General features: G+C 40.8%; 1 protein-coding gene across 5 annotated transcripts in view; it reads left to right on the forward strand.

The window, feature by feature from the left end:
• Positions 1 to 15,418, forward strand: part of LOC149309446 (exocyst complex component 3-like) — a 67,186-nt gene that overhangs the window by 49,089 nt on the left and 2,679 nt on the right. For all 5 annotated transcript variants that reach the window (XM_089532477.1, XM_089532474.1, XM_089532479.1 and 2 more), the window contains 6 exons: positions 711 to 836; positions 1,607 to 1,707; positions 6,849 to 6,959; positions 11,332 to 11,482; positions 12,213 to 12,335; positions 15,074 to 15,235. In XM_089532477.1, the coding sequence (XP_089388603.1) occupies positions 711 to 836; positions 1,607 to 1,707; positions 6,849 to 6,959; positions 11,332 to 11,482; positions 12,213 to 12,335; positions 15,074 to 15,235 (774 nt within the window). The remainder of the gene's footprint in view (positions 1 to 710; positions 837 to 1,606; positions 1,708 to 6,848; positions 6,960 to 11,331; positions 11,483 to 12,212; positions 12,336 to 15,073; positions 15,236 to 15,418) is intronic.

A 15,418-nucleotide genomic window follows, 5' to 3' on the forward strand; every position in this document is an offset into this window, starting at 1 on the left:
AAGGTAGAAGTCCATGTGAAGGCCTCTACAGTTGCCATTGTTACATTAAGTGTTTACTTCTACATCAGAGACACGCAGGTGGTGTCCAGCAAGGTTCCTGATAGCCCAGGAACCTTGCTGGCTCAGACCAGCAGAGCTATGTGCCTATCATCTCTGGAAACACTCTTCATAATGAACGGTGTTTTTGTCAGACTTAAGCAATATATTAAAACCAAAAAAAATCCACTCCAACCCCAGTTGGCACCCAAACTAATACACACCCCCAATTCCCACATTCTATTCCCTCCATAGAAACCAACCCCCCCCCCTTATAAACTTTCTCACTAACACTATCTCTTTTAACCTCAGACATTTCCACCATCTACCCCCTCTCCTACACCAACGCATCCCCCTCACACACATTCCATCCCTATTGTTCTCAGAACTAACCTAGCCAGCTGCACTCATCTCAGCCTCTCTATGTCAACTAGGTACTTGCTGTCCCCTATGCCACAGCAACTATCAGTCTGCCTATCAGCCCTAATAACAAGCAAGCATATAAGTTTATTGTTTGAACCCCAACACCTCTCCCTCCATTAATCACATATTCAGAAACCTGACAGAAACCATGCTTTCATGGTTCTGACAATTTCAAAACATGAGACTTTTTAAAAATTTGAACCTAGATAATTTTTTCTGTCTCTTACATTTCAAACTTAATTTTCTTGTAGTCCAACATCATTGGCTGGCTACGAAAAGCACTGGAGACAGATAAAAAAGACTGGCTAAAAGAAAATGAGCCAGAAGCAGATCAAGATGGATACTATCAAACTACTCTTCCTGCTATTGTATTTCAGGTATGATTATTAGTTAATAATTGGATGGGAAGGAAGTTTAGAAATCAATTAAATAGTTGATTAGTATATACTTTTCTGTTGTTTTTTGTTTTTGTTCTTTGTGATCTCTATGGCTCACATCTGGAACCTTAAAGAATAGTTACACAAGCTTTTTGGCACTAGCTCCGCCCACCCTGCTTATGCTGCAGTTCTAACATATTGGCATTTACTTCTCAGTTAACACTTATAATTGTGCTGTTGAAATGTTCCCAAATTCTCTGATTTGGTCCTTGGTTCCACGAAGTTGTAGGATCTGCTCCTAGCATACCAGCATAATTGGAGCATATCACCACAATTGGTGTTACTGCACTTGGTTGTGGACTTGATTTTCCAGCAAAGTTCAGAGATTCCCACCATACCAGTGTCTTTAAGTGACATCAGAAAATGCCTGTGACTTTGGGCCAAAACAGACAGGCCAAAATAAAGCTGCTTCAGGTCACTTTGGAGGTATGCTGTTTAAATGACACATGCATCTTGAGAGGCCAGAAGCTTCACTAAAGCCGCACTCCAGCCCTTAAGACTGGAGCATGGCTTTGGCGCAGCTTCCGGCCTCTTAGGACACATGCATCATTTAAACAGCATACCTCCAAAGTGACCCGAAGCAACTTTATTTTGGCCTGTCTGCTCGGGCTCCTTGATTCATAAACTGGGTGAATAGAGATTACAGAGATTGCAGTAACTACTATGTTCATATTAGCTGCAATATTTGTTAATTACTTTTTTATTTTTAGATGTTTGAACAGAATCTTCAAGTGGCTACCCAGATAAGTGAAGATTTAAAAATAAAAGTATTACATTTGTGCCTTCAACAAATGAGTTCCTTCCTCAGCAGGTAAAATTAAATTTTAGGCTTCATTCAATGCTTGCCTTGTTAGTTTGGAAGAATGTTTTCTTTCCAGATATGCTACCAGGCATCTACAATCTCCTGTTTGTTTCAGCTGTTTGCTCCTTAAAGGTCAGACATGGGCAAAGAGTGTTTAACCATATCCTCCCAGAGTGAACTGAAAAGTAATACCCGAGTTGTTCTTTTTTTTATGTGCTTCAGTCACTCTCTCAGAAACAAGCAAAGTGCTCTTTACCCACCCACTCTATTTTTTAGATAGATGTTTTGGCAAAGTTCCTGTTTTATATACCCCAGCTGTTCAATTTTATTTCCCTATGTCTTGGCTGTGCATGGGTTGACTGAGCAACTGAGTTATATATAGAGACCTTCTGATGTTCTTTGAGAGGGTGAAGTAGAGAGCCTTTTGCTATTCTCTTAGCCTAAAGAATGAATCTGGCTTTCTAACCCTGAGCATGGCATAAGTTCTTAAGACACTGTTGACGAGATCTTTAGATTACAGTAACAGGTTTGTTGATGGCATAGGAACAATGTTTGCCAGCTCCATTCCAACTGACCCTTTTTTGCTAGATTGTTTGAAATACAAACACAAAAGAAGGACAGAAGAAGATTATGGGTAAGACAGATGGAAAATATATGTCTTTCCAAGCTTGAAGTGTGAGGAAGAAGGAGATGGAGAGATGGCAGAGAAAATCCATCCAGGAAAGTGTTAATTCCAGGCACTGCCCAGGGAAGGCAAGAGATTATATGTTAACTTCAGTTCCTCCTTAAATTATCTCAGCTCCTCTTCTTCAGTTTTTTTCTCTGTCTTTTTGTCAGCTCCTCTGTCTTTCTATGGCTAAATTTCTTGCTTGCTTGCTCGCTTTTTATCTGAAATATATCCTCCCTCCCCTCACCTCTGTTTTGTTGCATTTCCAACTACCTCCCCCCCACCTCTTTCCCTCGCCTCTTTACATTTTGTTTATTGTGTGGCTTTTAAAAGAGCTGGCTAATGTAATATCGGAGCCATTGGCAATGATCTTTGAGAACTCCTGGAAAACAGGAGAAGTGCCAGCAGACTGGAGGAGGGAAAACATTGTCCCCATCTTCAAAAAGGGGAAAAAGAGGATCCCAACAATTATCGTCCAGTTAGTCTGACATCAACCAGGAAAGATTCTAGAACAGATCATTAAACAGAGAGTTTGTGGACACCTAGAAGGCAATTCTATAATCACAAAAAGTCAACACAGGTTTCAGAGAAAGAAGTCATGCCAGACAAATCTAATCTCTCTCTCTCTCTCTCTCTCTCTCTCTCTCTCTCTCTTGTTTTTTTGTTTTTTTGGATAAAATCACCAGCTTGTTAGATGAAGGGAATGCTGTGGATCTAGTATATCTTGATTTCAGTAAGACTTTTGACAGGGTTCCCCATGACATTTTGCAAACAAAATAGTGGAATGTGGGCTAGACAACGTAACTGGATTTGTAATTGGTTGACATGGATTTGTAATTGGTTGACCAAAAGGTGCTCAACAATGGCTACTTTTCATCCTGGAGAGAAATGACGACAGGGCTCTGTCCTGGGTCCAGTGCTATTCAACATCTTTAACAATGACTTGGATGACAGAATTGGGGGCATACTTATCAGATTTGCAGATGACATCAAATTAAGAGGAGTAGCTAATACCCCAGAGGACAGGATCAAGATTCAAAATGACCTTGATAGATTGGAAAGCTGGGCCAAGGCTAACAAAATGAATTTCAACATGGAGAAATGTAAGGTACTGCACTTAGGGCGGTAAAATGAAATGCACAGATATAGGATGGGGGAAACCTGGCTGAATGAAACTACGTGTGAAAGGGATCTGGGAGTCCAAGGAGACCACAAATTGAACATGAGTCAACAGTGCAATGCGGCAGCTAACAAGGCCAATGCGATTTTAGGCTGCATCAATAGAAGTATAGTGTCTAGATCAAGGGAAGTAATAGTTCCACTCTATTCTGCTCTGGTCAGGCCCCACCTGGAATATTGTGTCCAGTTCTGGGCATCACAATTTAAAAAGGATGTTGAAAAACTGGAGCGTGTCCAATGGAGGGCAACTAAAATGGTGAAGGGTCTGGAAACCATGCCCTATGAGGAACGACTTAGGGAGCTGGGGATGTTTAGCCTGGAGAAGAAAAGGTTAAGAGGTGATATGATATCCCTGTTTAAATACTTGAAGGGATGTCATATTGAGGAGGGAGCAAGCTTCACCTCAACATTAGGAGGAACTTCCTGACAGTAAGGGCGACAGTGGAACAAACTCCCTCGGAGTGTAGTGGAGTCTCCTTCCTTAGAGGTCTTTAAACAGAGGCTGGATGGCCATCTGTTGGGGATGCGTTGATTTAGATTTCCTGCATGTCAGGGGGTTGGACTGGATGGCCCTTGTTGTCTCTTCTAACTCTATGATTCTATGATTTTTATTTTTGTTTTTGCAGATTGCTGGTAATACCGAAGGCAAGTCAGATTGAAAGTTTCCTCTGCCTCTAAACTGTTCCTTACTAGGCAAGTTGGTTTAGAAAAAAGAGGTTAGAGTACTTTTAGGTGACTCCTGCGGGAGCTGCAAGGATATATGCTTGATGCCAACTCCCTGCCTCCAGTAACTGTTTCTGCTGGAGCCTTTGGTGCAGTGAGGGAAGTTGATATGGAAGAAAATCTTCTCCAGGGATAAGACAGCTGTGCTTCCGACCTAGATAGGGCTCAAGCATCTGATCTGACCCACTCCTTTAACTCAGTGGTCAGATCCTGAAAGCCTCTCCAGTGCTGAGGAGCAAATGACAGAGCTAGTTTTTTTGGAGGAGGGTGTTACTTTAATTTCGAAAACACATCCCCTCAGCATTTATTGAAGGCATATTGAGCATTAACGCGACATTAACCCATGCAGAAAGTGGGGAAAATCCTGAAAATAAAAAACGGCCAATTTTGCCCACTTTCTGCATAGCTTAATGTCAGATTAATGCTTCATTAATCCAATGTGTCTGAAAACAACCCCGCTTTTGTGGGATTTTTCCAGGATCAGAATCTACTTTATCCACAGGATTTTGGCACTTTGCCTCTCCTGTGATAAGGTCCCTTATACAGGGCAGAAAGGGCATCAGTGTGGCTCAAAAACATTTACACATTCCATGAAAGACCATTAACTTTTTAAAGGCCGCTCTCGTTCATGGACCCATTTCTGCTCTTTTGACCCATGCTTTTGCCCTAGGGAAGGGAACTTAACTTTATTATTATTAACCTTTATTTATGAAGCGCTGTAAATTTACACAAAATTAACTCTTAAAAACCCCAATGGAAACAAAGCTTGAAACCTCCCACATTCTTCACTATCAAGTTATGCCTCCTCCACTACATCTCTTATAGACAAAATGGCTATGCTATGTTGTTGTGTGCCTTCAAGTAGTTTCCAACTTATGGCAACCCTAAGGTGAACATAAAATGGGTTTTCTTGGTAAGATTTGTTCAGAGGAGGTTTGATATTGTCTTCCCCTGAGATTGAGAGCATGTGATTTGCCCAAGGTCACCCAGTGAGTTTCATGGCCAAGCTGGGAACCAAACCTTTGTCTCCAGATTCACAGTCCAACACTCAGATCACTATGCCATACTGGCTCTAAGCAAAAAATATTTTTGAATTCAATCGCAGCTACTATGGTAGCTAGACACTCTATCTGGCAAAGACACTGGAACAAAGACTCATAATCGAGATCTAACTTACCCACAGTCCCTTATACTAGTTTCCTCCTGTTCAGTGAGAAGTCTCTCAAGAACATCTACATTGAGACCAAAGACAAAGGGAAGGCCATCTGTCTATGTCCACGAAGAAATACAAAACCCAACCTTTTCATCTCACCAGATCCTTTTCCTGTTCTTGAGAGTATAGGCAATTCAAAACTACATGGACTAGATCCCAATTTTCCTTTTCTCCCCAAGGAAACGGGTAGAATTGCCCAACCAGGAAGCCATTCTTCCAAAAACAAAAATGTGATTAAACTTCCATTCACATAAGGAACAAGCTTTCCCTTTTTTCAGAGACAGGGCCCTCTTAAACATCAGATCATTGGGTTTTAGAACCATAGAATTATAGTTGGAAGAGACCACAAGGGCCATCCAGTCCAACCCCCTGCCATGCAGGAACTCACAGTCAAAGCACTCTCAACAGACAGCCATCCAGCCTCTGCTTAAAACCCTCCAATGGAGGCTCTACCACACTCTGAGGGAATGTGTTCCATTGTCAAACAGTTCTCATTGTCAGGATGTTTTTCCTAACGTTGAAGTGGAATCTCTTTTCCTGTAGTTTGAATTCATTGTACTGTGTCCTAGTCTCTGGAGCAGCAGAATACAAACTTGCTCCTTCAAATATTTAAACAAGGCTATCATGTTATTTCTTAAACTTCTCTTCCTTAGGCTAAACAGTCCAAGGTTCCTAACCCATTTCACATAGGGCATGGATTCCAGACTTGTCACCATTTCTGTTGTTCTCCTCTGGACAGCTTATCACTGTCCTCCTTGAATCAGAGTACCCAGAAGTGGACACAGTACAGCAGAATAAAGTGGCACTATTACTTCCCTTGACCTAGATCCTATACTCCTATTGATGCAGCCTAGGATCTCATTGATTTTCTAGCTGTCACATCACACTGCTTATACATCTTCAACTTGTGGTCCAATTAGGCTCTTAAATCCCTTTTGCATGGATTGCTGTCAAGCATGTGTCATCCATCCTATTTCTGTGCATTTCATGTTCAGTGCCTAAATGTACAGTGCACCCGCGTCATACGCGGGCGTGCTTTACGTGGCTTTTGGCATACACTGCATATATACAACACTGAATATTGATCTAAAAGAGAAGAGACAAAAATCCAAGCAAAAAAGGTTTGGAGTACAGTTGAACATGTTCTCATTTCTTACAATGCGATTAGAACTTTTCAAACTGAGAAACTGCGTATAATGAAGTGTTTTCTTTGTGCTGTATCTGTGGAAGACTTTCTTTTGAAGAAAGTGAGGTGGTGTATCTTTATGAAGAAGTGGCATGATGCCCCTCTTTCTTCTACAGTTTATTAAGGGTCAATTAAGTCAGCATCTTTTTATAACCACTGATTACTCCCCATACTTTATACAGATACAAAGAAGAAGCACATTCATATAAAGAAGAACATCTTAGAAATCGTCAGTATCATCCATGCTATGTTCAGTACATGGTTGCCATCATCAACAATTGTCAGACATTTAAGTAAGTTTTGTAAAGCCAAGTTCTATTAAAAATGAAGAGTCTGTGTTTAAATGTACACTAAGATTTTATACAGATATACAATTATGGTAGTTGCAAGGCAATTTATGCTGCTTTTAAGGGATTTGTGATTTATTGGATTTATATCCTATGATTCTCTCAAAATGGGATATGCTACTTCTCTTTGAAGAGAGTTTAAAAATAGTCTACTTTTGTAGACTTTAAATGAGATATTTTGAATAGGATAGACTAGTGGAGCAAAGATTTGTTGTGTGTTGCCTGTGACATCTATGAATAATTTTATTAGTTATATCGGAATTTTTGGAATGTTTTCAATAAAATATGGCCCCTATATCCATGGTACCACTATGTACAGTTTTATTTACCGACTTTCAAAAAAAAGTTCAATCTTTTTTAGGTCCACTAGCACAATTGTTTGGTATGCTTCTGTCAAGAGATGACCACAGAGTTCTGCTGTGCAGTGGCATCACTAGGATTTGTGTCACCCAGTGCAGTAACTCATGGTGTCATCCCCTCCCCAATGATTTCCTCTCATACTGCACCATATAGAATCCTTACAGCTGGGGAGCAGCTGCTGCTGCTGCTATTTTTTTTCCTCTGCCACTAGAGGCAATGGTTATTTCCATTCCTGTTAACAACAGCTCATTCCATTGCCCCGTGGGCATCAAGGCACCTCTCTGAGAGGCTCAAGAGGTGCTATGTATTCATCCCCTTTTTTTGTAAGAAAGCACATGGGCCAATAAATGTGACCATTGTCTTTTTGTAAAAAAAAAAAAAAATCATAATTCTCATATATCACTGAATCTAATGGTAACAGTTGTAACATAAACAACTAGCAAAATTAAAATTATACTTTTCAATTACAGTATCATATGCACAGCCTAAATGTACATATGCATAGTTTCTTGTGGTTAATGTAAACATTTGGTAAAATGTGATGTTTTTGAAGAGAATTTAAAAATAATTTTAAAATGTTCTTTTAAATTAAAAAAATTAAAATCTTGGACTTTTAAATTTTTTTAAAAATCTGGGGTCTCTCTCCTCTCACTGAGCCTCACCCCACTCACACCATATCTTATAGCATGTTAGATGGAAACAGGCGAATGCTACAGCCCATTGCTGCCAGAATGCAGATATTTGAGGAGCAGTGGTGTCACACACCCATTATGGTGTCACCTGGTGCAATCTGAATCCCTCCCACAACTCTGGTGATGCCACCAGTGCTGTGACTTCTACCAGAAATCATTCATTTCAGTCAGGTTTCCTATTATCCGTAGTTTCTAGAGTAAGTCTGGGAACATATCCCCAGTGTTGTACTAAATACAGTGGGCCCTCGCCTTACGCGGGGATCCGTTCCGGATCCCTCCGCGTAAGGCGAATTCTGCCTATGCTCAAGCCCCATTGTAAACAATGGGGCTCGTGCACGGCGGTGTGCAGGGTGCAACGGGTGCGCTGCCCCTTCAATTGAATGGGACGCGCCGCCCCTTCCGCCCCGTGCGCGCCCCGCGCCTTGAGCGCGTATGCTCAAGCATCGTAAGGCGCGCCCACGTCATACGCGGGCGCGCTGTAATGTAAAATGAATATATATAAGTGAATAAACATATATTTTGGCTTTTAAATACTTAAAGCAGTCACCCTTTATGGAGGACAATGACTGATAACTAATTCAGCATTTGATTCAGTATGTATGTGTGTTGTGGAAACTAATAATAATAATAATAATAATAATAATAAATTTTATTTATGTTTCCCGCCTCTCCCTGCAGATCGAGGTGGGATTACATCGATAAAAATGATATGATACATATATAAAAGTAATAAAAAGAAATATAAACCATAGAATATTAATATTACTGTTAATTTCATAAAATAGCTAGGTCAATGCCTCGACATCTAAAAACATACAGTCGTACTCAGAAGTGGAGTCTTTTATCTCAAAAATCCTATACAAGGTCGGGTGGGTTGGCTCGCCGGAAGAGATCTGCCTTAAGTGCCTTCTTAAAGGCATCTCAGGTGGTAATAAGACAGACATCCTCCGGTAAGCTGTTCCACAATTTGGGGGCTGCGACGGTCAACGATATATAAGAAGTTGTTGTTAACCTGGTTTTGTGATGTTCCAATGAATTCTTCCCTGATGTTTTGAGAGTGCAGGGTGGGTTGTGTAGGGAGCGGCATTCCTTCAAGTAACTCGGGCCCAAGCCATGTAGGTCTTTAAAGGTAATTACCAACACTTTCTACTGCGCCTGGAAGCTAATTGGCAGCCAGTGAAGAGATTTTAACACTGGTGTTATATGGGCTGACCTATGTGTTCCAGTGACCAATCTGGCTGCTGCATTTTGAACCAATTGAAGCTTCCAAACTTGGTACAGAGGTAGCCCCATGTAGAGCGCATTACAGAAATCTAAACAAGAGATTACCAGTGCAAGTACAACAGCTTCAAGGTCCTTTTGGTCTAGGTAGGGACTCAGTTGGCGTATCAAAAGAAGTTGGTACCAAGCACTCCTGGCCATCGCATCTACTTGAGATGACAATTGTAGAGATGAATCCAGGAGTACTCCCAAACTACAAACTTAAAACTTTAGGGGAAGTGTGACCCCATCTAGGACTGGTTGACAAATTTCCATCCCTGGACTTAGGGTACCTATTGCAAGTACAGTGCGCCTGCATCATACACAGCTTTCAGCATACGCTGAAAGCCATGCGGGGAGGAAGGGGCGGCACATCCCATAGGAAGTAATGGGGCGTGCGCCCATGACATGCGTGCACAGCTGTGCCGTCGTGTGCACAAGCCCCATTCATTTAAATGGGGCTCGAGCATGCACGGAATTTGCTTTACGCAGGGGAGTCCGGAACGGATCCCCTGTGTAAAGCAAGGGCGCACTGTACCTCTGTTTTCTCTGGATTCAGCTTGAGTTTGTTTTCCCTCATCCAGCCCATTACCGACCCAAGGAGAGATGTGATAAAGTATTTCTGGTCCCATCATACACTATACAGTTATACCCAGATGGGGGGAAAAGGCTTTGGAGTTGGTGGTTACTTTTTTTTCAAGTGTAATGTTGTTGTTGTTTTAGATTTTTTGCCGCTGAGCAGGTTTTTATTCTTTTGCTTACTTTATTTGACCCTTACTGTGTAAAGCGCTGTGCAAATTTTACAGCATTCTATAAATAAATGTTAATAATAATAATACAGTAGAGTCTCGATTATCTGACGTAAACTGGTGGTCCCATAGGTCGGATAGTCGAAAAAGTCGGATAATCCAGAGGGTCATAGAAAAAGCCTAGCAATCATAGGTCCCATAGGTCGTGGCCTGCGGCCTGGTGGGGGCGGCGCTCAGGGCTGCTGCCACCTCTGTGCCTGCGGCCTGGTGGGGATGGCGCTCGAGGCTGCTGCCCCCTCCGCGTCTGTGGCCTGGTGGGGGTGGCGCTTGGGGCCGCTGCTGTCTCCGCGCCTGCGGCCTGGTGGGGGTGGCGCTTGGGGCCGCTGCCGCCTGGTGCTCCGCGCCTGCGGCCTGGTGCTCAGCGCCTGCCACCTCGCTTGGGGCCTGGTGCTGGGGGTGTGGTCAGGGCTCAGCCATGCCTACCGACCAGTCCAACGTCAGATAAACCGGAACGTCGGATCAATGAAGGTCGGATTAACGAGACTCTACTGTACCTTTAATTTGATCTTCACAACAGTTTCTTACATAACTGAAGAGTTTAGGTCAAGTTTTTAAGCTGCATTGTAAAAAGCAGTTGAGCAGAGCCAATCTTCAATTGTTTATTTTTATCATCATCATCCATCATCATCATTGTCTTATTTGTATATAGCTCAATTACTGTACATGGTGCTTTACAAGTAAAAGAATAGCAAAACAGTTTCTTGCTCTCAGGCTTACAATGTAATTAAAACATGGCACAAGAGGGAAAAGGAATGGTGGAGTGGGAGAGGATTAAATTGTGCAGATACTGCCTTTTTTTCTCTCTTTCTCCCTGAGGCCATAGCAATGGAGGTTGGGCATAGGCATAATGGAACTGTGCCTACCTCTTCCTCTCTCCCTCCAGGCCAGGGCAGAAGCAGTTTGGATGGACACAGAGCTTTTTGTCTGCTTCTGGGCCTAGGCAGTTAATCTAGTCTAGGTGTGAGAAACATATGGCTCACCAAAATTTCACTGCCAAATTTCTGCAAGCATTGAAAACAATCAAAATGACACATTCATATGCTGTATTGTTATCGCTACCTGCATTTTGGATGCTCCTGATTGTGGCCAAGAAAACTGTTGTGATGACTATTCACACTTTAGTTTTTACCACTGCACAGTTGTCTAGCTCTTGCGCACCTGCCAAGATGCTGAACGGTCTTTTGTTATTTCTTGAAGGGAATCAATCATTAGTTTGAAAAAGAAATACTTGACTCCTGTGATGGAAGAAATCATGTCAAGCAGTCATGCATGCATCGATGCAGTTCTAGATGATGTCGCCAAAGAAGGATGTTCAAGTCTGCTTGAAGAAGTCTTCATAGATTTGGAGGTTACATTTTATTTCTTTCAAAATCCTTTTGTTGTCAGATCTTCAACTGAAAACTTGGAGAACAACAATCTGATGTGTACATTTAAATGGCAACAAATTAATAAAAAGAACAATAATAAAAAACCTTTGAAAAATAAAAACTTGGATAGAGTAACTGTCTAGCCATACTAGCAAACAGACACAAATGTCTTGATCTGAAATATATATTTTAGATAACTAATAGATATTAGTAGCACATTTGAAATTAACTGAGAGAAAAGGTTCCTAGAATCACAGAATCATAGGCCCGTTACAGACCGCCCAAAAGGGGTGGTCTCGGGCCACTGCCCATTGCTACATCAATATGGCGGCGGCCGTGTGGAAAGGCCGCCGCCATTTGTTACGGACTCTGTCCGTAATAGGAGTAGGGGCGTCTGGAAGAGACGCCCCTTTTTCAAAATGGGACGTCCTAAGGACATCCCTTATGGCAGTCTGTAACCCACCCTAGAGTTGGAAGAGATCACAAGACCACCGATTCCAACCCCCTGCCATGCAGGAATCAAAATATTGTCGGTAGATGGCCATCCAGCCTCTGTTTAAAAACCTCTAAACAAGGAGACTTCACCACACTCTGAGGAAGTGTGTTCCACTATCAAACAGCTCTTACTGTCAGGAAGGCCCAGCTTTCTAGTCTATTCAGGTTGTTATAAATTTTGATCCTGTCCTCACACATATGTGTGCTCTTTCTTAGCCTCATCTCAGTGAGCTGATGACAAGGAAATGGCTGGTAGGATCCAATGCTGTGGATACAATCTGCGTAACAGTGGAGGATTATTTCAATGATTTTGCAAGAATAAAGAAGCCTTATAAGAAGGTATTTGCAACATCTAACTGCAATGTAGTCTAATGAGATGACATACTGTATTAGTTAGATACTGCTTTAAAGTTCCTTTATTTTTGTCTTAACTTTACAGTAGCAAAAAATAACCAAAAAAAATGCTTTTTGAAAATTCAACATAATCCTGTATTGGGGTGGGCATCTTTGGTGGGTCTGAGGCCAGATTACAAACAGCTTCATTTTATATACCATTTTATATTACAGCATCTGTTACAGGCTAGATCTGATCTAGAAATGGCCCCAAATGGCATAATAATTTTAATAATAATAATAATAATAATAATAATATAAAAAAAATAAAACCCCGAAGTGATTAGATAACCACTTATGGGTTTGATGGGGCCACATTTCAGTGGTTTGGGGAAAGCATGATCTCCCATGCAAATAACTGCCACTCCTGGATGCTCCCAGGTTTGGAAGGGGGGGGGGGGGGAACCACATTTTTGGCTAGAATAATATTTTTAGTATGTGTGAGTACTTCAGAGAGGCCTCAAAACAACCTTCAGGATGCATGTGACCTATGGAGCACACTATTCTTGCTTCTGCTGTAAATGAACTTTTTTCAGAAGCCAGAAGCCATGAAGATAAATTCATGTGATCTCTTCCTTTTAAATGGCAACACAGTCCCTCAAATGCTTTGCCTTCATCAAACTGAATTAGATCTTACAGAAAGAATCAATATTTTAAATTTGTGATTGGCTTATTAGGAATATCAGGTGGATATTTTTCACTTGAAATTAGCATAATGGATCTTCAATTCTTTATGACCTGGAAGAATGTGAACTTTTACAAAGTAATTTACTGCCCCCAGTTTGGAGGATAATATCCAGACTTGACAGGAACAATGTATTTACAGATGAATGCAGCTTTTTTGTTTTTTCCTTTGTGATGTAGGCATGGAAACAAGAAACAGCCATAGTTTTACAGTTCATTCTTGTTCTAGATGCTCTGGTTATAAGCTTTAGAAAAGGGGCCCTTCATGTGTTCCTGGAATGCTACTTACAACATGCAACCAGTATTTGCTATGCTAATTAGAGCTGCAGGGAGTTCCAATCCAACAACACCTGGAAGATTCCTAGAACCAATTTTAGAACAAGCTTGGATATTGAAGTCAGATTTTTGAAGCCTATTTAATATACTGGTATGCCTGAAACTAGTAACCATAGTTTCCCAGTTTAGATGAAATGGGATAAGAATCTTCCTTGTCTGAATGTTTGGATGATGAAGAAGGGAGAGAAGGGGCCATGAATACTGGCAAAATTCTGATTCACGTTTCAGTTAATATTAGTATCCAAAGATAGCCAGTCTGGGGAAGTTAGAAACCTTAACTATTGCAGAAGCTGTTGTAACTGTATAAGACTGCTTTGATTGCCTAAAATAATTGGTGAAACAGCTTGCAGCACCCTTCACACTCCTATGTTTTCTTTAATGGAATATATATTAGCTTACACTTTTCTCAGTAAGAAATCAATATTGATGCAAGAAATCAGAGTAAAATAAGAGCATTTGAAGTTACATTCAGATTGCTGGACTATGAAGATTACCGCACAGAGAAGTCCCACCAGGATAGATGCAGGATCTAAAAAAAGACAGACCCTATCGCATTGCTTCGTGGCTGGGTAGTAGGTAGCCCACATGCAACCAGGGATTCTCCCACAGCTTTTTAAAAACAAATTTCCCTGTTTTTGAAAAGCTGCAAGAGAAGCCTGGGTTGCATACGGGCTGCCTACTGCCTGGCCATGGAGCAATGTGATAGGATCTGTCTTTGAATTTTAGATCCCACATCTATACTGGTGAGACTTCACTGTGTGATTTGACATGGGAGAATGGGATCTATATCTAGAATGAACAAAGTCATTAATTAATTACCACTTTCTACATTAAAAATAAGCAGTGATGTAGCATAACGTAACTTGCTGATGGAAAGCCCTCAACATGTGTATACCTTGTCACATTCTTCATAATATCTTGTTGGAATGTCCATGATTCTAAAATGAACAATAAGTCTTTCTGTATGTCCAGTTCCATGCTTCAGACATATTACCTGTGACAATGAACTACAAGCTTTCTTAAATTCCTGATCTGTATTGACTAGCTATCTTTTTCTTAAGACTGGTTTAATTATTATGAAAAGTCTCAGATAAAAAGACCTTTCTGGCATTAGCAGTGGGACTAATGTGTAGCACAGCCTGTCTTAGCTGGCTCTGACCATACATCTCAGTGTGCCTCTTCATTTCCTTAAAATGGAAGACACTGGCCAGTAATTAAGGATCTTAGCTTAACATTGCATACATCAGACTTTCTATCAAATCTTTCTTCTTATAGAAAAATTATTTACTTCTTCACTGAAACATTTCCTTTCTCAAATACTACATCCCCAAGTGCTGTGGAATAAGAAATGCTACCAGGATGAGGTATGGACGGTACCAACTATTCACCAATTATATTGAAAGAAGCAGAGCAGGCATTCCAGTTAGCAGTCCAGAGATTAACAGTTGCTCTGTGTTATTACGCAATATAGCTGTCATGTAGAGATAGCACAGAATTTGGTAAATTAATGAATATCTCTAAATGAATATTTTTTTTTCTTAACAAAATTAGTACAGTGTGGAAGTTAATTTTACTAATTGATCTATTATTAAATATTTAGCGTAGCAGAAGCAAATATTATCTCTAACTGGCTGCCAACTGTCAAATCCCATTTTTCTCTCCAGAAAATGACTATTGAGTGCCACCGTAGGGTTGTTGTGGAGTATATCAAGGCTATTATGTCAAAACGCATTACTTTCAAGAATGCAGAAGAAAGAAAAGAAGGTGCTGAAAGAATGAACAGAGAAGCTGAACAGTTCAAGTTTCTGTTTAAGAAGCTCACTGCTGTAAGTGTAAGATATGTCAAATGAGGATATGCTAATATTATTACAAATTGATATTTTAAGACCTTCTTCTCCAGCACCATTTGAGTGTTGCCTACTGTGTCCATGATTGCCTACTGTGTGTCTTTTAGTTTGCATCCAGAGAAGCAGAATAAAAGTAACTCTACCCTATTTAAAAAACAGAAA

This window comes from Sceloporus occidentalis, unplaced genomic scaffold, assembly GCF_023333645.1.
Source record: "Sceloporus occidentalis isolate IW3139 unplaced genomic scaffold, rSceOcc1.0.p SCAF_7, whole genome shotgun sequence".
NCBI classification, from domain to species: domain Eukaryota; kingdom Metazoa; phylum Chordata; class Lepidosauria; order Squamata; family Phrynosomatidae; genus Sceloporus; species Sceloporus occidentalis.